Source organism: Nilaparvata lugens, chromosome 6 (assembly GCF_014356525.2).
Source record: "Nilaparvata lugens isolate BPH chromosome 6, ASM1435652v1, whole genome shotgun sequence".
NCBI lineage: Eukaryota > Metazoa > Arthropoda > Insecta > Hemiptera > Delphacidae > Nilaparvata > Nilaparvata lugens.
In genome coordinates, this window is record NC_052509.1 from 66,472,422 (window position 1) to 66,494,168 (window position 21,747).

Below are 21,747 nucleotides of genomic sequence, written 5' to 3' on the forward strand. Positions count from 1 at the left end.
TCAGTCCTCAATTATTATTATTTTCACAAAGTAGATATTCAAATTTAGATGCTTCAAAATCAAACATATAAGAAATATTTCACATTATTATTACTAAAATGGGAAATATTCACGAATTGAAGAAATAATATCTAAATTATGAAAATTACTGAAAAAATAAGGCGACCTATTACATAATACTCACCTGGCTTTCTTATTCCCGAAGCAAACCATATTGGCACACTGGTTCACAGAAGAATGATTTGATTGTTCGTCAGATTCACCATTTCCAAGGAGATGTAATTCCCAAACAAATAAAACCCGCAATTGAAATTTTCAACTATTTATTTTCACGCACATTCTCATTCATCACTTGCACTCTGTCGAGAAGATTACACACTGCTTATGAGATTATTATTACGGACGATATCAATAGATTTTGATTACTGGGATGAGATTTCTTACAGTGACAACATTATTGAAAGTTGCGGAGTTTGATATAGTTGGAAAAAATCTCTAAGCAAGAAAATTTGAGCGATAAACGATTCACAGAGCTTAAAATAGATGGAAAAATGGTTAATTCTGTTCATTGGTAAATAACTACTTATCAATATCTGAATATCTTGTTGAGAGATTACTTTAATTTGACGTTAGGACGAATTGGATCGATTTAGAGAACATAAATGACAAACGGTTTTAATGGTAGCTAACGAATCATGATGGTCTATAGTCAATTTGTAAAACCATTATTTTTGTTAGAATATCTCAATCATAGTCATGAATCAGGCTTAAGAAAATACGATTTATCACTTTTCTCTACTCTATAATTGAGAGATTACGTGGCACAAAAACTATCTAGATCATGAGATATGGAACATGCCTAGATTTTCTAGACATTTATCTGGGTTGAATCTACTTTGCAGCGAATAATATAATATGTAATTACTGATAGGCCCAATTTCTATAATTCAGGTTCAGTTGTCAGGACATTCATTGAATTGAATTGACCATTGAACCAGCAAGATTTGTTGGACGATTGAATTTTTGGAGTAGCATGTTGGGGAACTAATAGAGGTCTAGATAACTTGCTTCAAGTTATCAAGGGATACTTGATCAAGTATAGACCTCCAGACTAATAAGTGTTCAAGAAACAGGACCACAGGGATGAGAATTCTATGGCAGAATGACTATCATTGGCAGAGTATGATGTTATTGATGTTCTGTGAGGTATTGGGGAACAGTTCGTTCGAAAAGCTGGAGAATCTTTGTGGAAAAAGTCCTTTGGACTCAATAAACACAAAAGTAATCGGGCCACAGTGATAAGAATTCTATCGTAATAAGATTATAAGCGAGGAAATACGTTGACACTGCAGTTAGATTGAGAAATTTGATAAGAACATTCAGCCAAATAGTTGGAAAATGTTTGTAGAAGAAGTGAAAAGTAAGGTGGTAATGGGTTTCTAGCCTTCATGACTGCAGTTTCAGAAGATTCACTTGAACTACTTACTGAAAGACCTTGTTCAGCGATTGTCAGAACACGACAGGAAAATTATTATAAACGGATAGATTTTATCGTGCTGAAGATCAAGCGTTATGACCGCTAAAGAGCGACGAATTATGCAAACGATACATGGAATCGTGTATTGGAGTGGACATGACCTTCATCAAGGGTTCGGGGTGGTCCAGGGGGGGTACGTGGGGGGTTGTAGGGGGGTTCTAGGGGGGGCTGCGCCCTCGAATTCACACACAGATCGGTGCCGGTCGCGATTATCTTAATGCGCGATCTCACGAAGTCTTATCGCGGTCTGAGGAAATCCACTCAACACGCCCTGGTTTACACTGGACAAGTCCACTCCGACAGGGGTTCACACTGTACACTGACCAAAGAACACCACAATCAATGACTATGCGGCAAAGACAGTCTCGTGTGCATCATTATAGTTCTATAGAATAAAATAACATGCCAGCCAAAACCCCCCTTCAATGCATACATAGAGTCAATCGAGTGAAAAGCTACTCCACCTCTACTTCCATTTTCATCCACCCTCCATATTTTTCTCTACTTTGAGCGGCCCCCAATTTGGGACATTTCCAATATCTTAATCCGCATTACTCCATTTCTGTTTCATGGAGCATGCGTAGATCGACCTCATAACAAGCTTTCAAAACATGTTGTTGCTACCGGTACGGAAATAAGAGTGATAGTGATTCATTGTTGAAACGTGATTTTTTATCTTTTACCAAAAAAAAAAAAATATTTCCATGTCCATTCATCTCATTTATACAATGAGTACATTATCAAAAAAATCTGGTGTGGCGCACTCACACAACTTTCCTTGCCGTTATGAAAATTGATCACCTGACGCTAGTGTTCTCGCGCATCTCAAGTCTACTATTCAAAGATTTGAGCCAGCTGGTGACAGGGCAATAACGCTGGAGACACACATGAGGTCTGCTATCTCTTCATAGTGAATGATTTAATAGAATAAACAATAATTTGCAATTGAATAATCACATTTTCTCGAATTTAAAGCTTATTTTCAATTTTAGGTGAGAATGTTACTGAACATTAATTGTAGAGATTCTCATGCTTAATCTTTTCCATTTGAAGTTTTCTGTTTAGATTGTATCTGAAGCCTGATAATTGAGAATTTAAAATCAAACTTTGCATAGATGGGGCGGAGCTCCTGAAAGTTTTACATATATGGGACTTGTGGCAGTTGATAGAGCTTATCGATGACTATTTTAGGTATGAATTTGATCAAAATCGTTGGAGCCGTTTTCGAGAAATTACACACTTACAGAAAAGTACCACAGGCTTATAAGCCCAAAACGGTTCCAATTCTAATTCATACAACAGTCCAAAAATGTAGCTAGGTTATGTGTCACTTGACATTCATTAATTATACACTCAATTCACAATTCAAAACACACAAAAATCATTTTAAATTGAATTGAATCAATCACAATTCATTAGAAAATTCCAAACTTTGAAAAAACTATAAAATTTTGAGACCAAAACATTATTTATTTATTTATACATTGATAGATATAATATAATTCTCAATTATGAATGATTGGGGAAGGAATAACAGGCTTAAAGCTTAAAACAATTCTTTCCCAAATTTAGATAGAAATTGTCCAAAAATAGGTTAAGTTCACACTTCATGATTTTATGATAATGTGATCTCTGTTAAATAAATAGATAAATGATTGCATAATGGTCACATTACTTACTTCCACAAGTACAAGTAGGCTACTTTGTAATAGAGGTCATTTTCATTTCCAATGAACAATTTGTCATTTATTTTACTCAAATGATGGGAAAAACTCTATTATTTCTCTAATGTGTGGCTTCAATTTGTCAATAATTTAACTCAGTCCACTGATGGGAATGGACTCTATTATTATTTATTATGTGGGGCTGAATCATATTCTGTGTGATTATATTTGAATTCCAGAATAATATAATGAGATGAAAATTAATAAAATTAGTAGAATTGATGGTGATGTTGTGAAATCTCTCCATAATAAGAAATCAAAGATATTGTCAAATTTAATTATAAAGTACAGCTGATGATGCGTTGGTTAACTACGTGAAACCATGGTTCTGTTTTATAGTTTTCAATAAATTTTTAGTGAAATTTGACAATATCTTTGTTTTCTTATTATTAAGATGAAAATTCGATGAAGAGATGAACGAATTCTCACGGTGGAGAGGTAGAGTGGACATTGCTGTCCAAACTTCGTCAAGTCATAAAATGGATGGATCACTCTATTGTTTGTATTCTACTATGAATATCACTTAAAAAAATCACATTTTATTGGAAAATACGGATAATTTTCATAGTTCCAGTGATTATGCCCGTTTATGCCCTTGACCAATAGCAGTACTCGCCTACTAGTATAAATTCTGTTGCTTTTGTATCTAGATTTAGTTTATCAGAGATTAAAATTGTACGAATATCATTAAACATTGTTAATTCTCTTTTTTGTGTAGTTGAGAAGTTGATATTGTGGTAATTACAAGACAATTCCAACAAGAGTAATTAAGGACAATTCCCAGTATAGTTTGAATGACCAGACAACACTACGTTTTAACCCTACGAGTTTATTTTAATATATCGTAGCATTGTAACCATACATTAGTCAATAGTTTTTCTATTTACATATAATTTGTTTTATTAAATTTTACTTGTTTTCTTGGTTCTTATTTTGAAATGAAAGTAAATTTTGTTACCATGGCGAGTCTGTTATCAAAGCCGCCATTTTGTAACGTTTTTGTTATACGGTCAAGTGGGAGAAGACTGTGTCCAATGGCAGGCGTTCATGTCCTTGAGCAATAGCAGTACTCGCCTACTAGTATGAATTTCTGCTCTTTGTATCTAGTTTTAATTTATCAGAGATTGACAATGATGTAACAACCGAAACCGGTCTCTGTAAAGCTGCGTTTACACCAAAGTTAATATCAAAATGTTAATAACCTAATCCTTATAGATTCTATTAGATTGAACGGAACTTGACAAACACATATGTTCATCATGTATATGATAAGTTATGTTCAATCTAATAGAATCTATAAGGATTAAGTAATTAACATTTTGTGTATAACTTTGGTGTAAACTCAGCTTAACTATCAATAAAATTTGTGGTTTTTGACAATTTCCTAGTCTTTTTATTTGATTGTAGAATAATTGTATTATTCTATTTTCATTATTCATACAGGAACTGACTGAATAAAGCTTTATCAGTAGGCTACATGGTATGCATAATACAGACGTTTTATCTTTTTTAATTGGGCTATATGGTATGCATAATACAGACGTTCTATCTTTTTTCATTAGGCTATATGGTATGCATAATACAGACGTTCCATCTTTTTTCATTAGGGCTACACTTGAATAGAAGGGAAAAACGAAGATCTGAGTACCCTTATTCAAAATATTTTATTCACGACATGTTTCGGCCATGATGTCATCATCAAGTCTTGAAGTCATGTCGAAAATAAACAGTTTCAAAAAATCGGTTCTTAGATTTTTATTTCCTCTTTCTTCAGACGTTCTACTCACCAACAAGCTGCCTAATAGTGTGAAGCAATTGGATGAGGCCGCCTTCAGGAGAACCATCCGGAAGCTACTGTATGCAAAGGCATTACGACGAATTTTAAATAATAACGAATTTTAAGGGTGATAATTTGAATTTTTATTGAGAGCGTGAGCACTGGATCACTGCCATCTGAACTATTACAGTTTTTTTCTCATGTGTTTGTACGTGTTTGTACGATTTTTTGACGCAATCGATCCCACAATAAATTGTGGGTAATGGATGAAGCTGAAGGTATTGAAGGTATTAATATGGATATTGCATCCGTAGTTCCTAAAAGTCTCCTTCGAGTTTATTGCAGCTGAAGAGAACTCTTATTTAACTCTATAACTCTCATTTTTAACAAGAAATTTGAAAAAAGATTGAATAATTTCTATTGAATTACTCTGTATAATCCATTGTTCATTCGATTTCAAGATAAATTTCATGATTATGGCAAGTGTCAATTTTTAAGAGAGTTCAAATACTTGTGCTCTCATATCTATTTTCAAAAAACATATAAATTCTAAAGACTTTGTGAAATTAAGTGACCTTATAGAGAGTGTCAAATAACATGTAAATACTCAAGATTCTGCAAAATTGAGTGACCTTATAGAGAGTGGACACAATCCATCAATTTGCTTGTGGAAATAGATCACAGGTCTCAGCTCCTTCAATCAGCTAATGCATGAGGGTGAATTAAAGTGGCTTATCTCCTGGTTCACATTCGCTAGATACTCCACTGTGCACCGGACATATATCTCATCTACGTTTCAACTATATTAAACCTGACTCACATGGATTCTCCCTTATAACTGCTCAGTGTAATCACATAATAGAAGACTATCTGGTAAATAGTACATAATATTGATCATAGGAGAACTATTCTGATATAGTAAGCTTTGTATAACAATATTAAAACCTTATCCTGGAATTAATAGTCTGAACAGTTTTTTCTCAGATGATGATTATACAAGGAATATCAGGGACCGAGCTTCGCTCTAGAGTACAAAAGCTTGAATATGTTATCACGAAAGAAGAAATTATTATAATAACATCATAACAGAAATGTTCATACACATCATTCATACAGAAATGTTCTATCTAATCACAGTAAATTGAGATTAACTCCCAGAGGAATGCAAAAATTTCCCTCACAAAGGCCCAGTTGCACAAAAGCCGGTTAAATTTTGATCCTGATTAACTTCACGTGAACCAAATCAGAGAAGACCATTTTAAAAAGCTGGATCTACTGGAATCAATCAGGATTGAAAATAACCCGGCTTTTTTGCAACGAGCACTAAGTACCTGATTGAATGATTACAAAAGTTCAACAGCTGAGTCATAATTTTGACACAGCAGTCCCACACACATGAACCACTACCTCCGTAAACAAAGCTTTAGTGCATTCGTGTGACGTCAGCACAGGTAAGGTTCCTACACCAATAAAAACACTAGCTGCTACCTCCGTAAACAAAGCCGTAGTGCATTCGTGTGACGTCAGCACAGGTAGGGTTCCTACACCAATAAAAAAACTAGCTGATATAGATCAGCTGAAATCAACGAATTTTTATTGGTGTAGGAGCCCTACCTGTGCTGACGTCACACGAATGCACTACGGCTTTGTTTACGGAGGTAGTGTATGAACTCGCTCATTCACTTCCATCACCAACAGACGGCGAAATGATTATTATCAGCTGCTTTTCTAATGATGAATAATAAATATCCTTTTAATGTCCTTCAGCGAGTTTCCCCATGGATGAGACCTAGTGCAATCGAATCTTTACATTATAAACCTACTATGTTCTGAATCTCGTGAGAATCGTTAGAGCCGTTTTTGAGATCCGGTGAAATACAAACATATAAACATCTAAACATATAGACAGAAGTTGCTCGTTCAATAGTAGGCTATAGGATATAATTTCAAGTCTCTAAATTTCCATCAAAAAGTATTCATTGTCGATACTTATCCACTAAATTACTCAGATAAACTAGTAGGTAATTCATATCCAAGCATAGCTAATGAATCTCTTCATACAGTGCAAATTCTTCTCATTTCAATAGATTGCTAAAGAATGCGTTTGTCCTTGTCACATCAGGGATACGCTCATGAAGTATATTTTTATGGAAACTTCTAATGTTCATAAAGCTATTTATTGGAGCTTCAAAATATCATAATGAATTATAGTACCCTAGCAGAGCGAGTAATACAAAGCTTAAGCTTTTTCCACACACATTAAGCACTATACTGAGGTCCACGTTATAATGGCAGTGGAGAAAGATAGAAGAACAACGTTGCCGATCCTCTGTCTTGTCAATGCCTTCTATAGACGGTAGCAGGTTTATCGATTCATTATTAACTGTTCATTCTCGTTCAAAATAATCAATTATATTTCATTAAGCAAGAAATCATATTTCTCAATTATTTCATAATGAATTTTTATTATTAATATGAAATATTTTATTAATTAATCATTAATTGTACATTGTTGAAAGATGATCTGGCAACAGAGCAAAGTGAGGAAGAGATAGCACCATCCACTTTGTTGAATGAAAGACAAGGATAGAAATGCCGTTGCTAATCACTGCCATTATAACGTGGACCTCACCAATCACTATAGAATTTAATATTTAGCATCATTGAATGTAATAGCAGTTCGACACAAGGATGGAAACAGAGCCTTTACTCACATATAAGTTGAAAATTATCAATATTTGAACAGTAACTTTAAAAATTTGAAGGAAAATTCCAAAATTTTTGTGATGTTTCAATATAGCATATCACTTCAATAACACTAATTTTGTGTAGTGTTGATATCAACTTTCAAAATCAAGATACGTTGACAATATAATTTATTCATCGATAATATAATCAAACAAGGAATGATGATTTCTTAATTATTGTAAACTAATCATTTCATATCATGGAAAGAATATTTATTTCAATATTTATTTGTGAACTTTTGATCTTCGTGTGAGTTTCAAAATGAAATTGAAACGTGAGTAGTAGAAAGTATCAATTTCGATGAATATTCTCAATGGATGGAAATAAATTGGGAGTTATATTTGTTTAAATGCTGATTATTATAAAACAAAAATCCCGATTAATTATTGCTGTAAATGACACCGAAGACCTCTGCCACTGCAAATATTGACAACAGGGTAAACAGCTAGATGGTAATTCGATGAGTGCTTCTATACAAAAATTATTATTTGTCAGCCCAAGAATCGAACTCAGTATCTTCTAATTGTCAATATTTGCAGTAACAAAAGTCTTCGAAGTGATTTACAGCATTTAATTGGGATTTTCGTTCATTAAAAATTATTCTCAATGGGATAATAATCTAAATAAAGGCTCTGTTGCAGGGCTCTGTTGACAGGGTTAGGATAATAAGCATAACAATGTACAAAAGCGATACAAAATGTTGTATTATTTTGTATAAAAACAGAAGCAGTATTTACATACAAACAACAATCAAAAATTAATTATGGAATCAATTATTACTGACTGATATTGTAATTAAAGCTGGACACAAATGTATTGCTTTATCAAGGCAGGGTACACATTTATATACAACAATAAGCATGTAAGTTATTACAAAAATGTATTGCTTTTCAAGGCAGGGTACACATTTATACATAACAATAAGCATGGAAGCTATCACTGAGTGATATTTATATTGATGCTGATTAAAATGTATTGCTTTATCAAGGCTGGGTACACATTTTATACAACAATAAGCATGTAATGCCTTACACAAATGTATTGCTTTTCAAGGCAGGGTACACATTTATACACAACAATAAGCATGTAAGTACTTAGCGGAAAGTGTAAGTTCAGTATTGTTCTTTGGACACTGAGTCAGCACATAGTCACAAATACATTTATTACACACACAAGACAGTGAACAGAATATGATGTTCATGAAGAATTGAATGGAGAAGATGAAAACATAATTGAACAGAATGAAACAACGAATAGAAGTAAAAAAAATCGTGGAACGGGGAAGAAGTAATATGAGGGAATGGAAGGGATTAAAAGCACGAGGGAATGGGAAATATCAATAAATCATTTGTTTTTACTTTCCTTGCCCTATTACCATAGGTAAGGAAAGTATTGCTTTCCGAAAAAAATTAAGGTACCCTAATTTCTAAATTTCTATACGTTTCAAGGTCCCCTGAGTCCAAAAAACTGGTTTTTGGGTATTGGTCTGTATGTGTGTGTGTGTGTGTGTGTGTGTGTGTGTGTGTGTGTGTGTGTGTGTGTATGAGTGTATGTGCGTCTGTGTACACGATATCTCATCTCCCAATCAACGGAATGACTTGAAATTTGGAACTTAAGGTCCTTTCACTAAAAGGATCCGACACGAACAATTTCGATCAAATGCAATTCAAGATGGCGGCTAAAATGGCGGAAATGTTGTCAAAAAAAGGGTTTATCGTGATTTTCTCTGAAACGGCTCCAACGATTTTGATCAAATTCATACCTAAAATAGTCATCGATAAGCTCTATCAACTGCCAAAAGTCCCATATCTGTAAAAATTTCAGGAGCTCCACCCCATCAATGCAGATAGATTCCTAATTATCAGGCTTCAGATACAATTGAAACAAAAAAAATCAAGTGAAGTAGATTGAGCATGAAAATCTCTACAATTAATGTTCAGTAACATTTTCACCTAAAATTGAAAATAAGCTTGAAATTCGAGAAAATGTGATTATTCAATTGCAAATTATTGTTGATTCTATTAAATCATTCACTATGAAGAGATAGCAGACCTCATGTGTGTCTCCAGGGTTATTGCCCTGTCACCAGCTGGCTCAAATCTTTGAATAGTAGACTTGAGATGCGCGGGAACACTAGCGTCAGGTGATCAATTTTCATAACGGCAAGGAAAGTTGTGTGAGTGCGCCACACCAGATTTTTAATCTTTGTTCTCAATTTGGTTGTAATTTTTTAGTTTATATTGAATAAATAAAGGGACTGCAACTCAGGTCTATACGCACAGGTTTTACCTTGCAGGCTACTCCTTAAACATAGATGGACATAAAACAAATTGATTGTGTTTCATACTTTGAATTCAACATCAAAACCCTCTTCAATCGTAACCATACAGTCCCTTAAACGATAGTTCCAATGGTTTATAGAAACGATGTTACCACAATAGGAAACAGCATTTGCAGATACAGTAATACAGCTGAATGATAGTAATTGTCCACACGGCATACAATCTCGTGCGGCCTACATACAGATAGGCCTAGATAGTCACATCTAATCGAATAGTAGTTAACCTCATCTGTGATAGAACTGGCCTATCTATATTCATGCGAATCCATGACGATCAAAAACCAATTGTTGAATACTTGATACATAGATATGGATAGATAGTCACATGTGATCAAATAGCTGTTAATTCTCATTCGTGATAGAATCTGCGTATAGTGAAGTCCACGTTATAATGGCAGTGGATGAAGATAGAAGAACATTGTTGTCGATTCTCTGCCTTAATTATTTGTATTTCTACATTGTCAAAAACTGCAATTGTTGAACACTCAATACATAGATAGTTGCATGTAATTCTGTTAATGCTGTTAAGATTAAGTTCTATAGGACAATGGCCATCCCTTTAATGACATACGGTAGTGAGGTATGGACAAAGACCAAGAATGATGACTCACGAATTCAGGCATCAGAGATGAGGTTTCTGCGCAGCATTCAAGGATACTCGAGACGAGACCACATAAGTAATGAAACGATTCGAAGTGAGTGCAATGTGCAACCACTAACAGCAATCATTAAAAAATACAGAATAAAATGGACAAATCACCTGCGCCGTATGCCACCAACTCGTCTTCCACTACAAGCTTGGAAGTTGCAGTTGGATGGGAAAAGGGACGTCGGAAGACCGAGGAAGCGGTGGACACCGGCACAGGCTTTACAATATTCTAGTCCATGATTAATGATGATGCTGTTAATTCTCATTTGTGATAGAATCTGCGTATTGTGAGGTCCACGTTATAATGGAAGTGGATGAAGATAGAAGAACATCGTTGTCGAATCTCTACCTTTATTAATTGTATTCCTACATCGTCGAAAACAGAGTTGACATCTTTGCGGAGCTAGAAAAGGATAGTACTACTACTGCTTTGTCGAATGATAGACAAGGATAGCAGCTTCAAAATTGATCAAATACTGTCATTATAAAGTAAACCTCACTATGTATGCGAATTCGAGACGATCAAAACCCAATTGTTGGACGCTATTGATACATAGATATGAATAGATAGTCGCATCTGATCGAATAGTGGTTAATTTTCATTTGTGATAGAATCGGCCCATGTTTTGCGATCAAAAACTAATTGATAGACTCTATTGATACCCGCTATTGAGTTCGCGGTGATCAGAAACCAATAACAATTGTTGGAGCCTATTGTAGGATGATTATCAGATGGGAGCATGTGAGACGACCAATTGAAAGCTGTTCTGTGAATAATTGTATCATGCTCTGTGAGATAATTGGAGTTAGTGAGTGAGTGAATGAGTGAGTGAGTGTGTGACTGAGTAAGTGAGTAAGTGAGTGAGTGAGTGAGTGTGTGAGTAAGTCAGTGACTGAGTGAGTGAGTGAGTGATTGATTGATTGAGTACTTTATTTATGTAGATTACAATATATACTGGCTTATACACTCATACAATAGCTTACAATACAGCAAATTTTTAGATGAATTTACATAGCATAAACTAAGAGGATAATATTATTGAACTGTACAATGATATAAAAAATCAATTTGGAATAACTATACAAGATAATATTGTAATGCAACTACATAAATTGGCGGAGCTTTGGACATATCAATGTCCATTCTTTGGAAAGAATATTTAAAATATCCTTCCCAGTAACTCTCTACCAAGAACGTTAATTCATTTATAAGACTGGAGATTTGTTCACCAATACAAATTTTGTGAGTGAGTGAAAGAATGAGTAAGATAGTGAGTGAGTGAGGGAATAATCAGCATTGAGTTGAACAAAGCAACAAGTATTGATGTCTGTTGGATGTCACTTCAGTGAATCAATAAAACAAACAACTTGAGATACTAGTTCCGATTGTTACACCATCATCAATCCCCTGTGAGCTGAAATCTTGAACGATTTGATATTGTCAAAACTACTTATTTTTTAAAACAATTTGAGATACTAGTTTCGATTGTTTCACTATTATCAAACTCTAGTAAACTGAAAACTTAAACATTGAGTAGCATAATATAGATTGTGGGTGAAGCTCCACGATTGGCCATCACCTGTTGACCAATAAAAACTGAGCTTTGAACATCGAGCTGCAGAATGTAGAGTGTGGGTGGAGCCCTACGATTGGCCATCAGCAGTCGACCAATGAAAGCTGAGCTCTACTGCCATTGGTGGAGACAACGCATGCTCTGGTATTCAAAGTATGATTAAGAGAAACCTTAGACAAAAACCAATAGAGAGAAACTGAGTGACTTACAAAACCAAACAAATAATACAGTATCCTTGCTAGTAGTCTTCATTCAAGAAAACAGCATTTGGACTCGCAAAGGATAGAACCATAGAAAAAAGATAGCATAAGAAGATTATACAATGGTATAGGGCATTCATGTTGCAAATTACACTGTTAACTCAAGCCGATAGTCCTAGTAGTTGTTTTTACTTTCCTTGCCCTATTACCATAGGTAAGAAAAGTATCGCTTTCCGAAAAAAATTAAGGTACCCCAATTTCTAAATTTCTATACGTTTCAAGATACCCTGAGTCCAAAAAAGTGGTTTTTGGGTATTGGTCTGTATGTGTGTGTGTGTGTGTGTGTGGTGTGTGTGTGTGTATGAGTGTATGTGCGTGTGTACACGTATCTCATCTCCCAATTAACGGAATGACTTGAAATTTGGAACGTAAGGTCCTTACACTATAAGGATCCGACAAGAACAATTTCGATCAAATGCGATACAAGATGGCAGCTAAAATGGCGAAAATGTTGTCAAAAACAGGGTTTTTCGCGATTTTCTCGAAAACGGCTTCAACGATTTCGATTAAAGTTATACCTGGAATAGTCATCGATAAGCTCTATCAACTGCTACAAGTCTCATATCTGTAAAAATTTCAGGAGCTCCGCCCCATCTATGCAAAGTTTGATTTTAAATTCTCAATTATCAGGCTTCAGATACAATTTAAACAAAAAAAAATCAATTGGAAAAGATTGAGCATGAGAATCTCTACAATTAATGTTCAGTAACATTTCCACCTAAAATTAAGCTCGAAATTCGAGAAAATGTGATTATCCAATTGCAAACTGTTGGCAACTGTTGATTCTATTAAATGATTCACTATGAAGAGATTGCAGACCTCGTGGGTCCGCAGCGTTATTGCCCTGTCACCAGCTGGCTTAAATCTTTGAACAGTAGACTTGAGATGCGCGAGAACACTAGCGTCAGGTGATCAATTTCCATAACGGCAAGGAAAGTTGTGTGAGTGCGCCACATCAGATTTTTTGTGAAGCTATGAGACTCCCATACTGTGTCGTTCTTACACTCTCACCCCAACAAAACAGTAATAATGGACAGTGGTCGACAGTAATTGACTTGAGTTAACAAAAATCAGCTTGGAATTTGGAACATAAACGACTATAACATGGGATATCTTCTTATGCTATATTTTCTATATGATAGAACTCAATAGAGCTACAATGAAGTTATAATTTTCCAATTGAACTAGGATATTTTAAATTCAAATCAAATTATTTTCGAATCATGATCATGAATGATCTATTTATTGATATCAATCTTCAAAAAAAAAAAAATTGAAGATTTTGGTTCTTGACAGTACTAATGGTGATTCAATCAACTTGAATATTTTCGCTTCGAGCTTTGCTATCAAAACTGTCAGAGTAGATAATGGTTTGAGGCTGGTATTCTATCCGGCTTATGAGGCAATCACAATTTAGGTCACGCTATATAATTTATGGGTAGAAAAATGCATGGAGGACATTAAAATAGTAAATAGAGAATACTACAAAATGCTCTTGTCTCCAAATGGTAGGCCTACTTCACAAGAGTAATAAAAAAGTGTTCCTCCGAAATGGGTTGGTAGATTGTTTATTCTATGAGTTTCTGAGTTAGTAAGTTGGTGTTCCTATGGGTTGATGATAACTATGTGAAGTTGAATGAGCTCTGTAGTCTACAGTCAGGCTGAAATGTAAAATTATTCAAATAGAGAGATATTGAGTTTTTTTTCTACTATTATGAGCTGTTATCCTATCCATGTTCTCCATCCAATCACAATATTGATCGTAGAAATAGTCCTCTATTATCATCTCAAGTTTCTAAAAAAAATTTTTCATATTTCAATCGAGAATTATCAAGAAAAATTGAGTTCTATTTACCTAATAATGCTTGAGAAGTCATTGCGGAATTGAGAAAAACAAATCGAAAGTATTGCAGTCACAAAATGATATTGATATAGATTATGTTTGTTTAAATGTATGAATTCAGGGATACTACATTGATTTATAAAATAGAATTATAGTATATAATTATAGTTTCTAATTATCAATAAATCAGTGGTTTTTTGACAATTTCTTAGTCTTTTTCATTCAATAAGAATTATAGTACCCTTTTATCTAAATTGATAGAATAATGTTGTACTTTTAATCTAGTATTTTATAATTTCAAAGAAAAGGGTACTGTAATTATATTTTATAAATGAATTATGTTTGATTGAGAAGTGATGTTGCCGTTTTAGAGTGACACCAAGAGTGATTGATATAGTGAGAGGGTGATATTACCATTCTAGAGTTATATTGAAGAATGTTTAATCTTATAGAGAAAGTTATGATATTGCCATTTTAGAGTGATATTGAAGAATGTTTTAATCTTATAGAGAAAGTGATGATATTGCCATTTTAGAGTGATATTGATATATGTTTGATTGATATAGTGTGAGTGATATTGATCACTTTCATCATCAAAATACCCATGAAGAAGTTTTAAACTCTTTATAGAACTTCTGCAACTCAATCATCAGTAGAATATCGAACTCTATCTACTTGAAACAGTTTGATGGTGGAGAAAACTTTGAGATTCTAGGCTGGAACTGAGACGCAACCATAGCTTTTTCTCTTTTCTCGATAAAAATTTCCCCTTGAACTCTTCTCTACTCTCTAAGATCTTTTCCTAACGTTTTTGAAGCCTACTTATCATTAATAGGTATGCAATTTTTCATTTGTGAGTCATCATCCCATGTTTTGAGAAGATGTCAAATAATAAATTAATATGAATTACGAATATCAGAATGTTTGTTTTTTGAGAAATAATAAATTGAATCCATCAAAATACTTATCTATAATGCAATAAAAAAAGAATTGGTGTTATACGGTGTTATATTTTGAGGCAATTCATCTCATGCAATACATATATTTAGGACTCAAAAGTGGGCAGTTAGAGTGATGGTGGGTGAATCTATTAGAGCAAGTTGTAGAGATTATTTCAAAGAGTTAAAGATCCTCCCACTACCAGGTGTATATATTTTAGAGGCTCTTTGTTTTATTGATAGGAATAAAGATAGGTTCAATACAGGAGAGTTGTTCCACTCATACAATACCAGATATAGACAAAACCTCACAGACGACATTCATCGAACTGGTATGTATGAGAGGGGGGTAAAGAGTGCAGGAATTCGGCTTTATAATTTATTGCCAACACGCATAAAAGCTCTTACAGGTGAAAAGTTTAGAATTAAGGTGAGGGAGGAGTTGTTGCAGGTTTGTCCTTATTCCAGAGAGGAATTCTTTTTGCATTATAGAATGCAAAGATTGACGACTTAGATTATAATTGACAAATCCTTATACCTCTTTCATAGGTGGTCAGTTGGATGAAAAAAATGAAATGAAATGAAAAAATGAAAAATTAGCTTACACGGGACAGGAAATACACGAGCGACACATCATCACGTCTGAACTACTGAACTGATCAACTTGAAATTCTGCACATAGTTTCCTGATCTACTGAGGATGGTTATTAGGCCTATTTTGAATTCTTCAAGATTTTTGTACGTCAATTTTCCGATTTGGCAAGTTTTAATCAGATACTTGCGAAGCACGAGTTACCTGCCAGCCATGAATATAATATTGTCATAAATCATTGATTATTCCCATTGCTGTATGTCATCATGCTTGTTATTGGTTCTCCATACTCTAAATAATTCAGAGATGAGAAATAATAATAAGAAATAATTGGGATGATAAGAAATTTTCAAGATTCATTCAAACCCTGTAAATTGATCTGTACTGATCCATTGAAATGGAGGGGAAAGGCTTTCCTGTCTAAAGGTGCGTACAGATATACGCGCCGCGAACATGAGCAATTCACTTTTAATCAGCTGACTATATCTGTATTTTTACAGAAACGGTATAAGATATAGATATAAAAAGCTTGGCATCAGCTGATTAAAAGTGAATTGCTCATGTTCGCGGCGCGCAAATCTGTACGCACCTTAAGAATTTTGAATAAAAATCACTTGATATTGCCAAAGCTACTAATTTATCAACACAATACGAAATACCAGTTCCGGTTGTAACAACTTTATAAATCTCTAGAGTATCAAAAACTCAAAAATTGAGCAGCAGAAGAAAATAGTCTGGATGAGGCTCTGCGATTGGTCGTTGGCTGTAGACCAATGGAGGTTGAGCTCGACTGTCATTGGCCGAGACTAGACTCGCCGCAGCTTTCCAAATATGGACATGAGAGCCATAAGACAATAATAAATGAAAAGAACCCAGGCAGCTACCCTACAAACACACACCGATTTTTGCTCATATGATATTTAGCCGTCCTTATAGATTCTATTAGATTAAACAGATTATTTCAAACAGATGATTTCAAACAGATGATTTCAAACAGATGATGTTTGTCAAACTCCGTTCAATCTGATAGAATTCATAAGGGCGGCAAAATATCGTACAAACAAAAATCGATTTTTGTGTAACTGGCTTCAGTAACTAACAAAACCAAATGAGTAATATGAGTAAGGATGGAGAAATATACAATATTGAAATCCGGTTTCCAACTGTAGAATTATTTATAGAAAATAGAGTACTCAGCATTAGGCAATTGTATATATTGTTGTTATTAGGGTTTATGAAAAAACATCAAAATAGGAACCATATCATAAATCATAGCCATAATACTAGAATAAGAGAACGTTACAACCAAGAAGTACCAAGGATGAATACAGCATTTGGGCAAAGATCACTAGGATATTTAGGGCCTACAATATCTAATAGAATACCATTAGAAATCAAAGGAGAGGAAAATTTCAATAGCTTCAAAAGAAAAATTAGACATTGGTAATTCAGTATTGGGTTACAAAGTAGTGAGGAACTAATAGTAAGTAGGATTCAGATTGAAGTAGTATCCTTTTTAAATAAGGTAATAATAGGTAGAAAATAGTACCTCGGTTTAGTATCTTTGTACTAGGTGGGTAATAGATATAGCTTTAGATTTTTTGAAATTATTGTATTATCTGTTGTAGCATAAATTAGTATTAATTTGATGATAACCTCGACACATATATTATATAGTGAGGTATCATTTTCTAAACCCTGAATATTGTTATATTTAAAAATATGTAATATAATGTAATGTATGTTGAATTTATGAATAAACTCCTCCGGATGTGTCGTCCAACATCCAGAAAAATTATAAAATCAGTAATCACGGAAATACGTCAACTACAGTGAAAGCAAAGGAGGTTAAAAATTGAAACTAGTGAACAGTCTAGGCGAAATACAACATAAAAAGTGATTGATGCTTCATTTAGTATTTTTTGGGAGTTCAACAAGAAACCCGTATAATGATGAATCTAACATAAATAAGAATTGAAATTGGGTCGTTTCAAAATTATTCTTGTTCAATTCATTGTAGGCCTAGGTTTCAAGTCAAGACTCACTATATTTCATAATTTTTCATGAATGGTAACTTTAAAATCTATACTATAATAAATGAAAGAACTGGCTTATACACGTACGGGATAGGAAAATTATGTTTGACGCATCATCACGTCTAAACTATAGGACCGATATTTCATTATTTTTCATGAATATTTGGCTTATACACATACGGGATAGGAAGATTATGTTTGACGCATCATCACGTCTAAACTATTGGACTGATATTTCATTATTTTTCATGAATATCAACTTTAAAATCTAAACTGTAATAAATGAAAGAACTGGCTTATACACGTACGGGATAGGAAAATTATGTTTGACGAATCATCACGTCTCAACTATTGGATCGATATTTCATTATTTTTCATGAATATTTGGCTAATACACGTACGGGATAGGGAAATTATGTTTGACGCATCATCACGTCTAAACTATTGGACTGATATTTCATTATTTTTCATGAATATCAACTTTAAAATCTAAACTGTAATAAATGAAAGAACTGGCTTATACACGTACGGGATAGGAAAATTATGTTTGACGAATCATCACGTCTCAACTATTGGACCGATATTTAATTATTTTTCATGAATATTTGGCTTATACACGTACGGAATAGGAAGATTATGTTTGACGCATCATCACGTCTAAACTATTGGACTGATATTTCATTATTTTTCATGAATATCAACTTTAAAATCTAAACTGTAATAAATGAAAGAACTGGCTTATACACGTACAGGATAGGAAAATTATGTTTGACGTATTATCACGTCTAAACTATTGGACTGATTAACTTGAATTGTTGCATAATAGATTCTTAATTAACCGAGGATGGTTATATGCCTATTTTGAATTCTTTAAGATATCACTACGTCAAGTTTAAATAGACCTTTGCGGTGCACGGGTTACCTGATAGTCGTGAATATAGCCATAGATAAACGAAAACTATATGATGATCTCGTTTATCTCTGATATAATTGATCTTTGTTACACACTAAATCAAATCTCATTGAAACATTTTATGAAATTAGTATTTTGATGATGAATGAATCACGTCATCATCATCCCGTAACAAAGAATATTTCACAAAACTCATTTTCAATTTAAAGTGGAGTGTAAAGTTTTTAGCTCAAAAATTTCTAGTTTCATTTTAAATTTAGACTTTTTGAATACGGTAATTATTAAGTTACTGTTCTAGATTTTTTGATTCTAGACTCCAATAGTATGTATTTGATTCAAAATTTTCTCGTTTATCTGAGTATTGAGGAGCGTAAATTGTATTTTGGAAAGTGAAAGTGACATACATAAATCAATATTCTGATTAGGACAGTATAGTATAAATTGGAAATGCGACATTTTTGGACATGTGCCTGTTGTACCTTTCTTCATGATTTGTTGAGTTTTTGAATACAATGTGATAAATATTGTATTTTTCTTTAGGGCTACTCTTAAATATAAATAAAAATTTAAAATTTAAGAACCCTTTTGAAATTTTCCAATCACGACATGTTTCGGCAATATAATGCCATTATCAAGTCTTGACTTTGGATTCCTAATTTTTATTTATACTCATTTTAAATTCATATACTGTGATATAGAATATTCGAAATATGAATCATCATATTCAAGACTTTGTGAAAACCAATGTTAATCGAATACTGCCATTATAACATGGACCTCACTATATTTGCACTTTAGATCCTGCGCTGGAAGTTGCGAGAGCCAGAAATCCAGTTCATGTTTCCAGGCCTCATGAAATTCGAATCACTTCTCGTCTGAATCACTTGGAACTTTTGTTCAGAGCTTGATGAAAATCAATGCTTCCCTCAGTCACAACAGTCATGCGAAGTTTCTAGATGAAGTCCTTCAAATTTGGTTGCTCATTAGTCTAAACTCGTATAATCTGAAGATGATTAATTGACTAGACTTTATTTCATTTAAATGTTCCAATTTGATCCTTTATTAGTCCAAATTTGAATAGATAATGAATTGGCTTCATTTTGATAGAATTTTTTGAATGAAATAGGCGATTATCCAATGTCATAGGTTTCTTAAACTCTCACTTTCTCTCTCTTCAGCAAAATTATCATGTGAATTCATCTATAATTTTGCTGTATTGTAAGCTATTGTATATAAGTGTAAAAGGCAGTATATATTGTAATCTACATAAATAAAGTACTCAATCAATCAATCTTCCACTCTCACTGTCTCACACTCTTTCAGAATTATTGTATTGGAGGATTAAGTATAGAGGTATCAATTGTTGAAGTAAGAGAGGGCCTGCTTCTCCACAACTTAGCCCTCTCAGAAATTATATGAAGCCAGCAGTTCAATTCAATTATCTCTCTATTTCTCTCTCTCTCTCTTCTCTTGTATATCGTAATTATTACTCAATCGATTTCTAAAATCTTAATTAAGTTCCACCCTATAACGTTTGTTCCATTTATCTATTTTGAACCATTAATGCAATATTGTATTCAATATTACTCATTCTAATATCATCCATCTTATCCATTCATCCCATTTCTAAGATTCAAATCACATATTATAATATTCCCAACAGCTCTATTCCATCACAGCCCGGTCGTGTGTTGGTGGGAAGGATATTATTTTATATCCTTATTAAAGAATCGACAATTTATGATATTATTATTATTTATTATCGTTATTCTTATTGCATTCTATATTTATTCTCATTAATAAATTATTTATATTTTGTGAAATTCGTCGAATAACTACCATTATCGTCATTTAATGTAAATTAGTGTATAAGCCAGTAAATATTGTAACATACATAAATAAAGGAATCTTATCTAATCTCTCTCTTGTATATCGTAATTATTACTCAATCGATTTCTAAAATCAAACACACATACAATATTCCAATAATGATTCAAAATAGATAAATGGAACAAACGTTAAAGGGTGGGACGTAATATATTTAATATTCATAATGTTGAAACACCGCCGATTTATGAAGTTACAGTACAATTTTATATTATTCTAATTTCATTTAATCTTTATTTTCATTGATTAATTATCTATAATTTGTAAAATTCGTTGAATAATTAGCATTACCGTCATTTAATGTAAATCAGTGTATAAGCCAGTAAATATTGTAGCATACATAAATAAAGAAATCTTATCCAATCTAATCTCACACACTCTTTTCCTGTCATGATCTCTCACTCTCTCTCATTCTCTGTCTCTCACATTCACTAACTCTCCCACCTTCTCTCACTTTTTCTCTCCCTCTATCTATCACTCTATCACTCTCTCTCGCTCTCTCTCACTCCCACACCTTCTCTCACACAGACTCTTTCTCTCTCTCTCTCTCTCTCTTTCTCTGGTTTCTTTTGGTAGAGAGTTAGTGGGGAGGATGTTTTGAATATTCTTTCCAAAGAATGGACATTGATATGTCCAAAGCTCCGCCAATTTATTTAGATGCATAATAATATAATTATCTATAGTTATTATATTACAAATTACTTTTCATATCATATACAGTCAATTATTATTTTCTTAGTCTATATTATGTGAATTCATCTATAATTTTGCTGTATTGTAAGCTATTGTATATAAGTGTATAAGCCAGTTTATATATTGTCATCTACATAAATAAAGTACTCAATCAATCAATCTCTCTCATTCATTGTCTTTCACACTCACTGTCTCTCTCACCCTTTCTCAGTCAATCTCTCTCAATCTATCACTC

General features: G+C 33.4%; 1 protein-coding gene across 4 annotated transcripts in view; it reads right to left on the reverse strand.

The window, feature by feature from the left end:
* The window catches only part of LOC111048259 (potassium voltage-gated channel protein Shaker), a 692,857-nt gene that overhangs the window by 637,362 nt on the left and 33,748 nt on the right, over window positions 1–21,747 (reverse strand). Inside the window, exon 1 of one of the 4 annotated variants that reach the window (XM_039431766.1) lies at window positions 185–225. The exons of the other annotated variants lie outside the window; for them this stretch is intronic. Within the exon in view, the coding sequence (XP_039287700.1) occupies window positions 185–213 (29 nt within the window). The 5' untranslated portion in view covers window positions 214–225. Of the gene's footprint in view, window positions 1–184; window positions 226–21,747 lie in introns of those variants that run through there. 4 annotated transcript variants of the gene reach the window in all.